The sequence below is a fragment of the Canis lupus genome, chromosome 11, assembly GCF_011100685.1.
Source record: "Canis lupus familiaris isolate Mischka breed German Shepherd chromosome 11, alternate assembly UU_Cfam_GSD_1.0, whole genome shotgun sequence".
Lineage (NCBI taxonomy): Eukaryota > Metazoa > Chordata > Mammalia > Carnivora > Canidae > Canis > Canis lupus.
This window is the reverse complement of record NC_049232.1, coordinates 52,851,472-52,865,799: the sequence shown is the minus strand read 5'-3', so window position 1 is coordinate 52,865,799 and position 14,328 is coordinate 52,851,472. Positions and strand designations below refer to the sequence as shown.

The following is a 14,328-nucleotide window of genomic DNA, read 5'->3' as shown; positions in this document are numbered from 1 at the left end:
GCCATGTGTGGTTACCTAAATTTAAACTTAGATCAATTAAAATTAAATAAAATTTAAAATTCGGTTCCTCAAAATCTTTTTCCTCAACCTCTTTAAACTCATTTCAAATGTTCACTTGACACATGTAGCTAGCGGTTACCATACTGGATCACACAGATATAGAGTATTTTCATCACTGCAGAAAGCTCTTTAAGATAACTCTGCTCCAAATCTACCTACTAATTACTAAGAAAAAGAGAGGAAAGAGTAACACATTAAGTAATACCATGAGGTTGCAAATAGCGTAATTCAGATTGTAAGAAACTCTACAGGATAAATGAATGACCAGATTTATTCAATAAATAAGAAAAGTCAGGAGAGCAGTGCTTCAGCATCCTTATGGTCACACCATCTAGGGGCCATTTTTGCTTTTAAAAGCTGTTGTTCTGACAGTAAATTTGCAGAAAACTTAATTTGCCATAGTGGGTTTCTTTTTTCTTTTTTTTTAAAGATATGTATTTATTTGAGAGAGTGAGAGCAAGAAAGAGTCTGTGCACGAGGTGGGGAAGGGTAGAAGGAAAGGGAGAAGCAGACTCTCCACTGAGCAGAGAGCCCAATGTAGGATTCAATCCCAGGACCCTGGGATCACGACCTGAGCTGGAGGCAAATGCTTAACTGACTCAGCCATCCAGGTGTCCTGCTATAGTGTTTGACATGAACTCTATCTATAGCAGCTACTTAGATAAGTTGAGTCACTGTCTTGTTTTATAATTAAAGAGTATCTTGAAAAATCTTTCTAAATTCACAATATTATTTGAAGGGTAGCTGGCTGGTTCAGTTGGCTGCTAACTCTTGGTTTCGGCTCGGGGTGTGATCTCAGGGTTGTGGGATCCAACCCCTAACCCCACACTACACTCCACACTCAGCAAGGAGTCTGGCTTCTCCCATTCCCTCTCCTTTTGCCCCTCCTGTGCTTGTGCATGCATGGGCTCTCTCTCTCTCAAATAAATAAATAAAATCTTTAAAAATATGTAAGTAATTAAATTCATAATATTATTTGAGAGAAGTTTTAATTCCAGTTATGTAGCTCTATATATTTTAGGAAGTGACAAAATCTACATTATGGAAAACTCTTCAAAAGATAACTGAGGCCATTCGTTCTCAAGTGCCAAGGCCAAAGCTGCACGACCAAGGTGATGAAAGAAAGTCGAAACTTTATGAACAGGTATATTGACAGTATTTTGGTATTTCGCAGTTCTTTTTCGCAGTTGCAGTTTCACAGTGCAACTTGACTTCAAAGACTCAATCAGAAAAATTCAAACCTATACAAAAGTTTTAAGAGTAGTACAACACTCAGATAGTCTTCATCTAGATTACTCAATATTAACATTTTGCAACATTTGCTTTAACTCTTTCTACATATACAGATATTGTTATTTTGATGAAATATTTTGGAATTCATTATAGACATGATCATTTACTCCTAAATCCCAGCATGTTATCTCCCAAGAACAAGGACATTGTCCTATGTCACTGCAACACAATCACCATAAAATTTAGGAGCATAGCACTGATTCATTATTATTAAAGTTCATATTCTAATTTCACCAATTTATCCGAATAATTTCCTTTATAGTAATCTTTTTTTTTTAATTCCAGGATCCAATCCAGGATCATGTATTGCATTTAATTGTCATATCTCTGTAGTTCCCTTTAATCTGCAGTTTTCTTAAAACTGACAACTAAGAAGGGTACAAACTGTTGTTTTGAGGAATATCCCTCAATCTGGGTTTGCCCTATTGTTTCCTCATGACTCAGGTTATGCATTTTTGATAGGAACGCTCCTTAAGATGCTGGCTTCTTTTCAGTGCATTGTGTCAGCAGACCTATATGGATTTGTTTCATTATTGGTGATGTTAACTGTGATAACTTGGTTAAGGTGCTATCCAGCAGATTTCTCCAAAACAATTATACTTAATAAACAGTTACATACCCAATAGCCTCAACAATGATCATGTAAGCTTACCTGTTCACATACATCATGGCACATTTGATTATCCTTTGAATGATTACAACACAGTGCACCTAAGAGAAAAAATAAACACCAGATGTTGCCCACTATTAAATAAACAAGATAATTAAACTAAATCAGATGGCTACACAAAACATTTATTCAACAGATTACTATTATTCATTTTTAACTCAACAAACTTTTACTGCATAACTATTACAAGCCAAGGACAGTGTCAACTTTGAGCACATGGTCCTCAAGAAACTTGTAGGCTAACAGTGGAGACTGTCACGTGTACTTTCTATGTGCCAGAATTTTACTAAGCTTGCTTTAAGCATCATCTCATTCAATTCTTAAAATTGCCCTATAGGCTATGTTCTATTATTATACCTAAAATGTATGACTAAGTGATAAAAAGGTAGTGAATTTTGTTTGGGACAAGTTATATTTAAGGTTCCTATAGGAAATCCAGATGGAATGGAAGTAAAGTCAGAAACCAAAGCCTGGATTGCAGGTAGAACCATAATGAAAGATCCAAGTTGAGTCACCTGCATAAAGGAGGTATAGGGAAATGAATGACATTGCCTAGGTAGAGTTTCTAGGGAGAAGTCATCACAGAACCAAAGTTTAACAAGAAAAGACACTGAGATGGAACAGTCAGACAGCTAGGTCAGCCTTGGGCATTAGAGAAGAGGGAGTAGTTAATGTCATGTACCAAACCATCTGGATTACATTGAAGATGAAAAAAAAGGAAATGAATTTACTAATTAGGAGACCACTTAGTAACCTTCACAAGGTACTTTCTATGGAGCTAGTAGAAATGGATGATATTAAGGAGTAAACAGGAGGAACTGAGGAAGTATAGACAACAAACATTGGCTCTCAGTAAGTCTGGCAGAAATGGCAGGGAAAGGGCACCTGGATGATGCAGTTAAGCATCTGACTCTTGGTTTCTGCTCAGGTCATGAGCTCAGGGATTGAGCCGGGGAGTAGGCCTCTGTGCTCAGAAGGTAGTCTGCTTGGGATTCTCTCATTCTCTCCCTCTCCCTCTGCCCCTCCTCTGTTGTCTCTCTTTTCTTTCTCTCTCAAATAAATACATAAATCTTTTTTTTTTTTTTTTTTTTAAAGGAGGGAAAAAGAGAGTAGCAGTTACAGGAAGATGCAGGATCAGGGAAGGAAAAACCCTCCCTTCCCTTTTTTAGTTGGCCTTAGTCCCTGATTCCTGGGAGAAGACTCTAATCCTTGGAATTTCTAGAGTAACAGAGTGCATCTTTGTTATGCTAATGAGCCCCCTTGCTGCCAAATAGTCTGGATGGAGACTGGCCAGAAAGATCAGCCATTTGATTCGAAGGTTGAGGCCTTGAGCCATGTGATAGCAGCCCAATCTCTAGCAAGACTGGGGAATGGAGATCGAGTTCAACCATATGGCCAATAATCTAATCAATCATTTCTATGTGATGAAATCTCAATGAACACTAGATACCAAAGCTCAGCGGTATCTAGTTGATGAAGACACTGATGTGCCAGGGGGTGATGCACACTGATTCCATGAGGGGAAGGCACAGAAGCTCTGCATCTCCTCCCAGACCTCACCCTATATGTCTCTTCATTTGGCCGGTCTTCCTGATTCGTATCCCTCATGTAAAACTGTAATCATAACTATAGAGCTTCCCTGAGCTCTAAGCATCGTTCTGGTGAATTACTGATTTTGAGGTGGTTGTGGGAAACCTGGGTTTACAGCCAGTTGTTCAGAAGTGTGGGTGGCCCGGGTACCACCTAAGCTGGTATCCGGGCTAAATACTGTCTTGTTGGGGACCATGCCCTTTAACTCATGAAGTCTGTTCTAACTCTGGGTGATTAGTGCCAGAATTGAGATTCCATACATACAGTTGTGACTGAAACAGAATATTGGAGAAATGAGGTGACTGCTGGAAGGGATATGGTTTTAAGAAAAGGCACTGAGTTTGGGGCTAGGGATGCAACAGTGAATAAATGTTACGTTCTCTGACTTTATCCAGGTTACAGCCTGATGGTAAAACAAAGTCTAGACAAGAGGAACGGATATAAGGATACTAATAAATTAAGAGGGAAGCTGACATCCTTCATTTTCTCAATGAAACAGATTAGGTCTGAAAACAAAAAGGATTGAGGGTTTGAGGTCAAACTGTAGAGGTGTGGAGCAGTCACTTTGGAGAACACAGAAAGGAGACAACTATAAATGCCTTTCTCAAACTTGTATTCTACTCATGAGTTGTTAATATTTATCCCTCAGGAGAAAATGTTTCATGTTCAAACAAACTGGGAAATGAAGGATTAAAAAAGTTAAAGAGAATTCCTTACTGCAGCACTTCACAAAGCCTTTAATATGTTTATACATTACTAATCTTCCAAAAAGGGATCTAAGTAGACAGATTTCTCAGAACACAGAACACTTTTTTCATTCCACTTACTAACATTTCAGAATGCCAGTTTGAGAAACATCAAATTAGAGAAAAGGAAAAACGCTGCCAAGCAGCATTACAGACCAAGAAATGCATAGATGGGCTATAGAGATAAACGGCAGGGACATGTTATTATTCTAGAGTGTACCTGATGGAAAAAAAGATACAGCTGGATTGATTAGGGGCTGTCAAAAGAGCAGAGATGAAAATATTACGTTTCAGGCAGCTGGATCTGATACAGTGGTTTAAAATATAAATTTGCAACATAATCTCTTCAAATGCAATCTATACAATTTCAGTACATAAATTAGATGAAAGCAATTTTTTTGATTGAAGGTAGGGTTTGTATTGGGAGAAAATGAGTGAATAGATGAATAAACAAAGAGCTCTTTAGATTTTACCAACAAGCTTCTTGTTCAAAACTGGAAATTGTTTTCCACAAAACAGTGACAGGGTATATGATATTATTGGCATATTCCTATATTTGGTTTCATAAAAGACTATTGCGGCTGGCTTTTCAATATTATTTCTATTATTTAAAAAAAGGTGGCTTCAGTTCTAACACTTGACTTAAAGATTCTGAAGAATATAAAAATTCCACTAAGTTTCAGAAGAAAAAAAGTCCCTTGCTTGTAAGGTTAGAGTTGCTTTCTCAGAAACTCTAATTCAAGGGGAGAGAGGGCAATAAGTCATGAGGCTTTCTCCAAACACCCCTTCTCCCCTACCAGGCCACACCATGCTCTCCCCATCTTCTAAGATTCTGTTATGTCCTCAGTCTCTTACTCATTAAAATGGGGAGGGCAGATAGGAAAAAGAAAAAACAAAACAAAAAAAGACTCTCTTGTGTGATAATCAAGTGTTCTTTTGAAGTGCTGTAGAAGTTGCCACTTTTTACTATTTTCTAACACAAAGGTCATTTGAGGGCAAAAAATCCAGCTGATCATGAGCAAAGATAACTCAGGATAACATATGGTCCCAATAAGCACAAGCTTAGCAAAAAGTAAACACTCAGGCAGACAAGAGTCTGATTTGGGCCTAGGGATCTTTGAAAAACAGTTTCTTGGAGCAAAGGTCTATTTAGAACAGAAACAAAATGTGTTATAATGAAAGTCCAGTAACAATGGAAAGTTTTATTAAAAATATCATTATAAAGGCCTATTTTTTTTCTGTTTAATAGTTAAGGTCAATTTTATAGTTACCCTCAAAGTTAAATTTTTTAAAAAATTCTTTTTTTCATTAAGAAACCTCAAACTTTGGAAAATAAGAAAAATGATCTATACTCCCACTGTCTTGCCAGAATCTATGTTGACATTTTGACATATTTCTTTCTAGTCTTTCCAAAAGCTTTCTGATCATTCTGACAATACGGATTACAGAGGACAGCCCAAAGTCTTCTGGTAGTAACTCCTTCCCCCTCCCAATGGAGCATTCCTCTGTAATAGTACATTTCCTCCCTCAAGAGGGTTGCCACACTCCATGAACAGGCTAGGGGACCTATGCTCCATCACACTTTCCATACCCTGTTCTTAACGTTAGCCATTATTATATTGGTGCTCATTTTCCTTCCTTTGAAAGAACAAAACTTTAAAAAATCTTTAACACTACATATTTTTCAAGAAATAAATGTCTACAAATAAACATCAATTCATACGCCTTCATCAAGAATAGGGAGAAGGGATTCAAATGGCAATTAATGTGGCAATTAAAGGTCTTTGTCTTTTTTAGAGCTATTAAAATGGATTAATTGGGTCATTTAACAATTAGAGTGCAAAAAAACTCTCCAAGGCCTAATGTTTTTATATAAGACAATTAATTCTAGAAATGTTTTGTTTTTATAATTTGATTCTAATCTAATTTCTTGTTCTTCAAGAAAAATAGTTTAAAACTGCTTATTCTCAAGAAGGGGAATTGAACCGATAAAGGTAAATTAGTTCAAAATAAAACTTGATGTTGACATGATGAAAATAAAAAGCTCAGGTGTTATCCTCACTAAAGACGTAAGGATGAGTGTCATATTTTGCACCCTTATTCTAAGGGTCTATAATTATAAAATTAATAAAAACCAAAGAGATGGCTGAAGGCCATGTATACGGGCTTTAAAAAGGTATTAGTGCAACCTAGAAATATGCAAGCAGAATTACCCAATAATTAGAAACATCAAGGTTTGGCTAACAGCTTGGGCCAAGTGCGTACTAAAGATAGGCCAGCAAGCAGGAAGTACATGCTCCAGCCACAAGGGAAAAATGCAGCTTCTAAGACCCACCAGCACTTACAAAAATAAATGCCCTAATCTAAAACTAAAATATTCATGGAATTATAGGATTTTTTAAGCTAGGAGGAATTTTGCCACAGAAACCTCCTAAAATCTATAATTCAATTTAGTTAATGAAAAGCCATTCTTGTTTTCTTTTTTAAAGAAAATAAAGATTCCGCCTAATTAATGTCTTCCTACAGAATTACAACAGAATATATGTATCCTACCAGTATTGAAGGGGAGAAAAACTAAATCTGAGCTGATACTGGAAAAAGTCAGTCTAATAAAAAGGATGTCTTTGGGATGCCGGGGTGGCTCAGTGGTTTAGCACCTGCCTTCAGCCCAGGGCATGATCCTAGAGTCCCGGGATTGAGTCCCACATTGGGCTCCCTGCATGGAGCCTGCTTCTCCCTCTGCCTATGTCTCTGCCTCTCTCTGTGTGTCTCATGAATAAATAAATAAAATATTTTAAAAAGGATGCTAATAAAAAAACTCATCTTACTTTTAATCACATTTTTGTTTTCAAAACAGCCTGGAAATTGACACTTTAAAAACATTTAAATGACAGCTACCCCTTCAACTTACAAGTACATTCCTGCAATTTTACATTTACTCCTTTAAAAATATATGTGTTTGTGTTTCTATACAAAATATATCATCATCTAAGGAAGAGCCAAACAGTAAAGGGATTACCCATATACCCACTACCTGGATTCAATATTGCTAACATTTCATCATACTGCTTTATTTATGTGTCTAGACATACTTTTTCTGAGTCATTGGCAAGTTACAGATATCCTTCTCCATTGTTTGTCTTATACTCCAGTGCCAAAACAGTCATTTATATTCATTTGATTCTATTACCAATATGACTGCCAGATAGACTCTTCATGATGTCACTCTTCTAATAAAGGGCTCACAATGGCCTCTTGGTATTCCAATTTTAAACCTTCCAAGTCTTCTTACAACTTTACCTTCCTTGATCTTTTATTATTTTTTAACAAGGAAAGCCTACATTTACCCTGAACACAGCATTCTGACTGAAATGTTTAGTGTTTTGTGCTGACCTAAATCCAAACACCATTCAAGGCTTAAATCCCACCTCAACTTTTAGTAAGACTTTCTCCTCCAATAACTCTAAACTCTTGATTTTTTGGCTACTGAAGGCCCTGATATTCTAGTCAGAAATGGCAACTTTAACATTTAAATTTTCTCTAATCACTTCATGTGTGTACTTATGGTATCCCTAATTTGACTATAAACTACTTTTTTAAAAAAATATTTATTTATTCATGAGAGACATGAGAGAGAGAGGCAGAGACACAGGCAGAGGGAGAGGGAGAAGCAGGCCTCATGCAGAGAGCCTGATGTGGGACTCGATCCCCGGACTCCAGGATCATGCCCTGGGCCGAAGGCAGGTGCTAAACTGCTAAGCCCCCCAAGCATCCCTGACTATAAACTTCTTATATCCATTTAGCATACTGCTCAGTTCAAAAAATGATATTCATTTATTAATAAGTAATAATTTCCTAGTTACACAATGACTTTTATCAGAAAAAAGTACAAAAGTTATATTTCTCCCACTGGGGCACTTTAGTACCATATTTCATATGGTGACCAATGCATAATTTAGCAATATCATATGAGGTTTTGGCCTAAGTGAAAAGATAAATTGGACCCAATCAAATACTCAGGCACAGAAGTGTGCAGCATAGATTCAGGCATTGAAGGTGGTGGGCCCTGAAGCCATAAGGTCAAGAAGAGGTGGAGCTAGGGAAGCTGAAGTTTTATGGTAGCCCAGAAACAATGAATAAAAAGAGTTTGGTGGAGAGTGGGAAATGCAAGAGATGCACATAGAAGCTATGAACGGAGAGAGAGATGGTCTCTAATAGTAGTTTTAGCTCCTGGAAGCTTTCTAGTTCCCACAGCAGTCCCAAGGTCTGCTTTGCTGAAATTCCTACCTTTGGATTTCTGCTTCCCTGCTAGATGCTACATACTAGCCCCCTAATCCCGAGCTACCTTGGTTTCTCTTCCCTTAGGGGGTCAAAAGAGCCCTAACCTAGACATTCATCATTCTGAAACAACTAAAGCAAACGACTCTCCTAAGGTCCTCCCCAAAGAGGCTAATAGCCAGTATTTTTGTATAATTCCTTTGCCCATTTTATGCTGCAGGCCTCTCATCTATAAAACAACAAATCTAAAAGTATAAATGTCTGGTACCCAGTAGTATATTCCATGATCAGAAAGTTTCTCTTAATACTATACTTTTCTTGATGTCTTTTTCATGTTATCTGTGTGCTTTACAGCATCCATATTATGTGCTACATACTTGACTAAACTACATTTTTCCTCATATATTCTTCAGATCTAGAATATAGATATGTACTAATACAACCACATAATGTTAGCAATGTAGATATATATATGAATTTCCTAATAAACAAACACCATGAAAGCAGAAACCACGTCTATTTTTGCTTACCCCTTTATGCCTGGCACCTATCACAGTATAACAGCTTAACAAATATTTGCTGAATGGATTACTGACAGGTATGAAATGGACCTATGGCAGTTATTCCTAATATCCATTTTAAATATATATAAAAATGGAATTCTGATGCTCTTCTCGGCTCATCTGCCAACCTTCCTCTAATCTGCTCCTCTTCATCTTCCAGACTTCAGTAAATGGCATCATTTTTTAACTAAACTGCTTGAGGTAAAAATCTACATGTAATCTTTAATTTCTCTTCTATCTCCACCACCACTTCATTGTAATTCACCACTATCTCCTGCTTCAACCACTGCAGAGCGCTTCTAGTTGACCTGCTGTTACTCCTACACTACAATTACTTTTTTTCATTCAGCAATATAATATATAAATCAAAGCTTACATCTTTTACAGAACAGTCTATTGGTTTCTTTCTGCACAAGGAATAAAATCCATAATCCTTATGTGGCTTTTTGCAAGACTCAGTATTGTTAACCCTAGCCTGCTCTCCTGTTCACTATGTTGCAACCATACTGATTCCTTCTTGCCTTTGGGTCTCTTCACTCTCTGGTCCTTATTCCTTTTTTAGACTTTCAGTCTACAGATTTTGTTTGTGAACTTTACCTTCTCAAAGAGGCCTCTCTTGTAATCAGTATGTAAAGAATCTCTCTCCCTCTACTCACAAGATTCTGTTATTAGCTGGTTTCCTTCACAGTATACTTATCACTATCACAAATCATTTTATTTATCTGTTTACTGTCTCTCTCCACTGGTAGAATGTAAGCTCCTTAAGAGTAGCACTGTACTTAGAACAGTGCCTGACATACAGCCAGCACTCAATATATTTTTTTTGAACAAATAGACCTTTGTAGGATGTTTTGCTCTTAAAAATCACATTTAAAATAATAGTGAAAGGGAATATAAGGGAAGGGAGAAGAAATGTGTGGGAAATATCAGGAAGGGAGACAGAACATAAAGACTCCTAACTCTGGGAAACGAACTAGGGGTAATGGAAGGGGAGGAAGGCAGGGGGTGGGGTGAATGGGTGACGGGCACTGAGGGGGGCACTTGACGGGATGAGCACTGGGTGTTATTCTGTATATTGGTAATTGAACACCAATAAAAAATAAATTTATTATTTAAAAAAAATTAAAAATAAAAATAAAAATCACATTTAAATTATACAAAAACCACTTCCTCGACATCGTCACACTTTCTTCTAGAAGAGGCACACAGTGAAAAGTATGGTTATTGAGACTGCTTAAATCTATAGATATGAGATAGGACTTTTAGCAGCATACCAGGATAAACTGTCATATCTGGTCTATTACTAATCTTAGTTCTTTCCACAATGTGGGCCAAGATATGTCTTTGGGAAGAGAATCTGCTTTCTATTACTTCCCTCCAGATAGGCGTTTGCTTTTTCTAACTTAAAATTCACTACATTCTTTTTCAGGATCCTAGGCTGACTATTACATAATTCTTAAATGCCAACTTATTGAAATTTAGCCCTTAATGTTTCATCTTACCCTCTTTTGTACCATTACAAAACATCTTAAATAGATGCCATGACACATAGATCCTGAGACCACAGCATAGGGTCCCTATCCTATACTTCAAAGAAAACATCAGAAATGGGGGGCCGGGGGGCAGTGCTGGGACTGGAAAGTACACTAGGATAGGAAGAGTGGCATTACTCTAATGTAGAAGGTAGAAGTTTGTGCCCAAACTTCATAAGAAATAATAATCACTGAGCAAGTAATATCATTCCCTCACCTCCACCCCCAAGAATAGCAATAAAAACCCCTAAGAACAGATAAGACTTGTAAGTAAAGCCTTATACCAGAGCATACAGGGTACCCAGCCTTGAAAAGGAAAAAGAAGACTGTCTGATCAGGAATAAAAGTCAGGCCTTCGCTGAAACACAATTTAATACTGTGTTCTCAATTTTTATTTAGGATTGAAGAACATTCCCCACACTTCCTACAAATACACAATGGAAGCTTTTGTCCATTGTATTAGTCAATGTCCTTTACGTAAGGACCAGGCAATATATGCTTCCTAGAACTTAGTACAAGGGACAAATATGACTTTTGGATCAAACTTGGAATTTTTCTTTTTATCAAACAATCCAAACTGTATGTTGTCATGGATTTTTAAAGCTGGAAGCCTTTAGAAATTATCTAGCCCAGAATATTCTCAAGTGTTCTTTAGGTATCATGAGCAAAAAAAGGAGTTCCATAAGCAAACAAGCTTCTCTCTTTCTATAATAATACTGAGATATAAATCATGTTAAATTAATTAAACAAGGAGGTCATTAGACTGAGGCGGTTTTAATGCCTTGGTAGCCTACTTAAGCAAAACCAAACGTAAGTCTATAATGCCTCAAGGTTAAAAAAGCGAAACCTAAAGACAACCAATCAAAAACAGCCGGTTAGCCGTTCCCAGTGAGGCTACCACCTATGCTATCGCCAATCAAGTAATTTCTTTGCTTTCACCTCTTCTCTATCAAAATCTTTCCTCTAGCTCTTGTCACCTCCCATTTGGAGCTACCTGATTCAAATCATTTTTTGCTCAAATAAACTCTTAAAATGTTTAATATGCCTGAGTTCATACATTAACAATCACAAACCATTAAATTCACCCTTTTAAAATGTACAATTCAGTTGTTTTTAAAATATTCAGAGCTGTGCAACCATCATTACTACTTAATTTTTCATTACCATTAAAAGAAACTCCATACCTATCACCAATCTTTTTCCCATTCCCCCAGCAAACAAGTTTCTTTACTACAGGAATCCTTGGACCTTTTATTGTAAATCTAATGTTTTGTGAAATTTTTTTTAAAGATTTTATTTGTTCATTCATGAGAGACACAGGCAGAGGGAGAAGCAGGCTCCATGCAGGGAGCCTGATGCCGACGGGACTCAATCCCAGGACTCCAGGATCATGCCCTGAGCCACCCAGGGATCCCCTGTTTTGTGAATTTATAAGAGAACAGTACAATGTGCAGTGTCTCCCAAACTTATTTAATAGCTAATATTTCAGTGCTTACTAGATGCTATTCTAAATCCTATACATATATTGCTTTATTAATTCTCACAATAAAATCCTTAAGGTACTATATATAATAAATGTGGGTATTAAACGCACAAAAAGACTAAGGTCAAGTAACTTGTTCAATATTATATTCTTAATTACTCCACTCGAATGTCTCCCACAAAATCAACTGGTTGTGGGATGAGAACGGACAACCAGTATTCTATGGGCCATAGCTTTGGTAGTGCTTTAGATCAACTTAATGAGAAAAATGGGGCCCAGAAAGGTCAGCTGATGGTAGCCAAGAATACACAGCCATATTCTCATTCTCTCTCCCTCTTTTGATGTCTAATTAACAGCCACATTTAGAATCCAATTATAATTAACTATCTAATCCCAGGTTCCTGATACAACTCTCTTCCTTCTTAAGTACTCTGTCTTAAAAACAAACAAAAACTCTAACACTGTAACCTATCTTGTTGGGATTGATTTTGCTCTAGGCGTCTCTCACTGTAGGCAATGCCCTTCTCCACCAGTTTGCACGTATAAATCTAACGTGTGCGCAATTGGGGGGCTCATTCCACTTTCCTCCCACCCTAGATGGATGCCATGTCTCCGTTGGCATCAACTTCTAAAGTCCAGCACGCGGGAGACACTGAACAATTTCTTATCCGTCCCTGGTTTAAGTCCTCAGGAGCAAGCACACACTCTCCTTAAGCCTACCAGCCTCCAGAAAGCAGGGTCTACTGAGTTTTAGTCTCTCTCCCGCCGGAGCCCAGCGCTACCTTGGACTCACAGCGCAGCGCACCCGCCGCGGACGGCAGCAGAGGAGCAGGCTCTTGAGAGACTTGAACCTGGCAGGCTGTGGGGCCCATCAAGGCTCGCCGCCCGAGGTCTGCCCTTTCTGAACTGGGGGTCAAGTTACAATCACTGGCCAGGGCGGCGGTAGGGCGGCAGCACCTCGCAAATGCCATCCAGCCCCCGCGACGGTCCCGGGCAAAGGCACTGCACCCTCTTCGGACGCAGACCCGAGTCCGCTGCGCGGGTGAAGGCGAGGGCAGGGCCCCTGCCCCGTGGGTGACAGAGCAAGGCCTCGAACCCGGGTCACCGTTCCCGGTGCGGCCAATGTTCGGGGCGGAGACGGCGAGGGCGGGGACCGCTCCTCGCTCGTCCCGTCTCGGCGCCCTGGCCCGCCCGCCGGGGCCTCCCGACCCCGGGTCACCCTGCTTGGGCCAGGGCTGGGGGTCGCGCGCACCCCCGCCCCCTGCCTCGCGCCATCTTGGAGCGCGGAGGCGGCCGCCCCGGACCGCCCCGAACCGCTGCTCCAGCAGTTACTCACCCGCGCTGCCCGGGGCCAGGCCCCCTGCCACCTCCGCGACCCCCGCCACGGCCAGGAGAAGCAGCAGCGCGCCTCGCGGGGAGGCCGGGACCGCCGCCATGTCCGGGCCGGGGGGTCCGGAGCCGCGGGATGCTCGGACCCAGCCTGGCCGCCGCCGCTGCTCGCGGAAGCCCCGCCCCAGCGGCCTGGCCCCTTCGTGATTGGCTGCGACGCTCTCAAGCCCCGCCCCCTCGGCTCTGGGCGTTTCCAAAACCTGCGGGGGGCGGGAACATTCCCGAGACCCCGGCTCTTTGTTAAGGCCCAGCTGTGTGTCGGCTTCTGCAGGGGAGTCCCGCAGCCAGTGTTCCTTACGTGCAGGGTCAGGAGGTGTCAGAGCTGGAAGGGCCCTTGCAACACCTCTACCACCTCCCGAGCCTTGCAGCTGGGATCATTGAGGCTCAAAGAGGAGACCTGCCCAAGGAGACCCACAGCGCAAGTTGTCCTGAGAACTAGAGCTTACTCCAAGACTGAACCAAAGGGACCTCTCCCTCTCATTCCTCTTTACCCTCAGTGAGCCTTTTAATATCCTTTCTGCCCAGACGCTGCCTCACACGCAAAGAAGGCACTCAGGTCAACTCGGCCTCCCCTAACATCTGAGGGGCACTGCCGAAGACACGATCCACTAACAGGGGACCGAGGGACAGATTCATCACCAAAACTCTTTGGCATATGTAGCCTCTATGTGTCTTTGATGTACAGTTAAGTACTTAATTCCTATTGGGACAAGGTAGGTATTGG

General features: G+C 40.0%; 1 protein-coding gene across 1 annotated transcript in view; it reads right to left on the bottom strand.

Moving 5' to 3' along the window:
* RECK (reversion inducing cysteine rich protein with kazal motifs) overlaps nt 1-13,677 on the bottom strand; it is a 75,498-nt gene extending 61,821 nt beyond the window's left edge. Inside the window, 2 exon segments of the mRNA NM_001002985.1 lie at nt 2,006-2,064; nt 13,552-13,677. Coding sequence (NP_001002985.1) covers nt 2,006-2,064; nt 13,552-13,651 — 159 coding nt within the window. The 5' untranslated portion in view covers nt 13,652-13,677.
* Nucleotides 13,678-14,328: the final 651 nt, after the last annotated feature.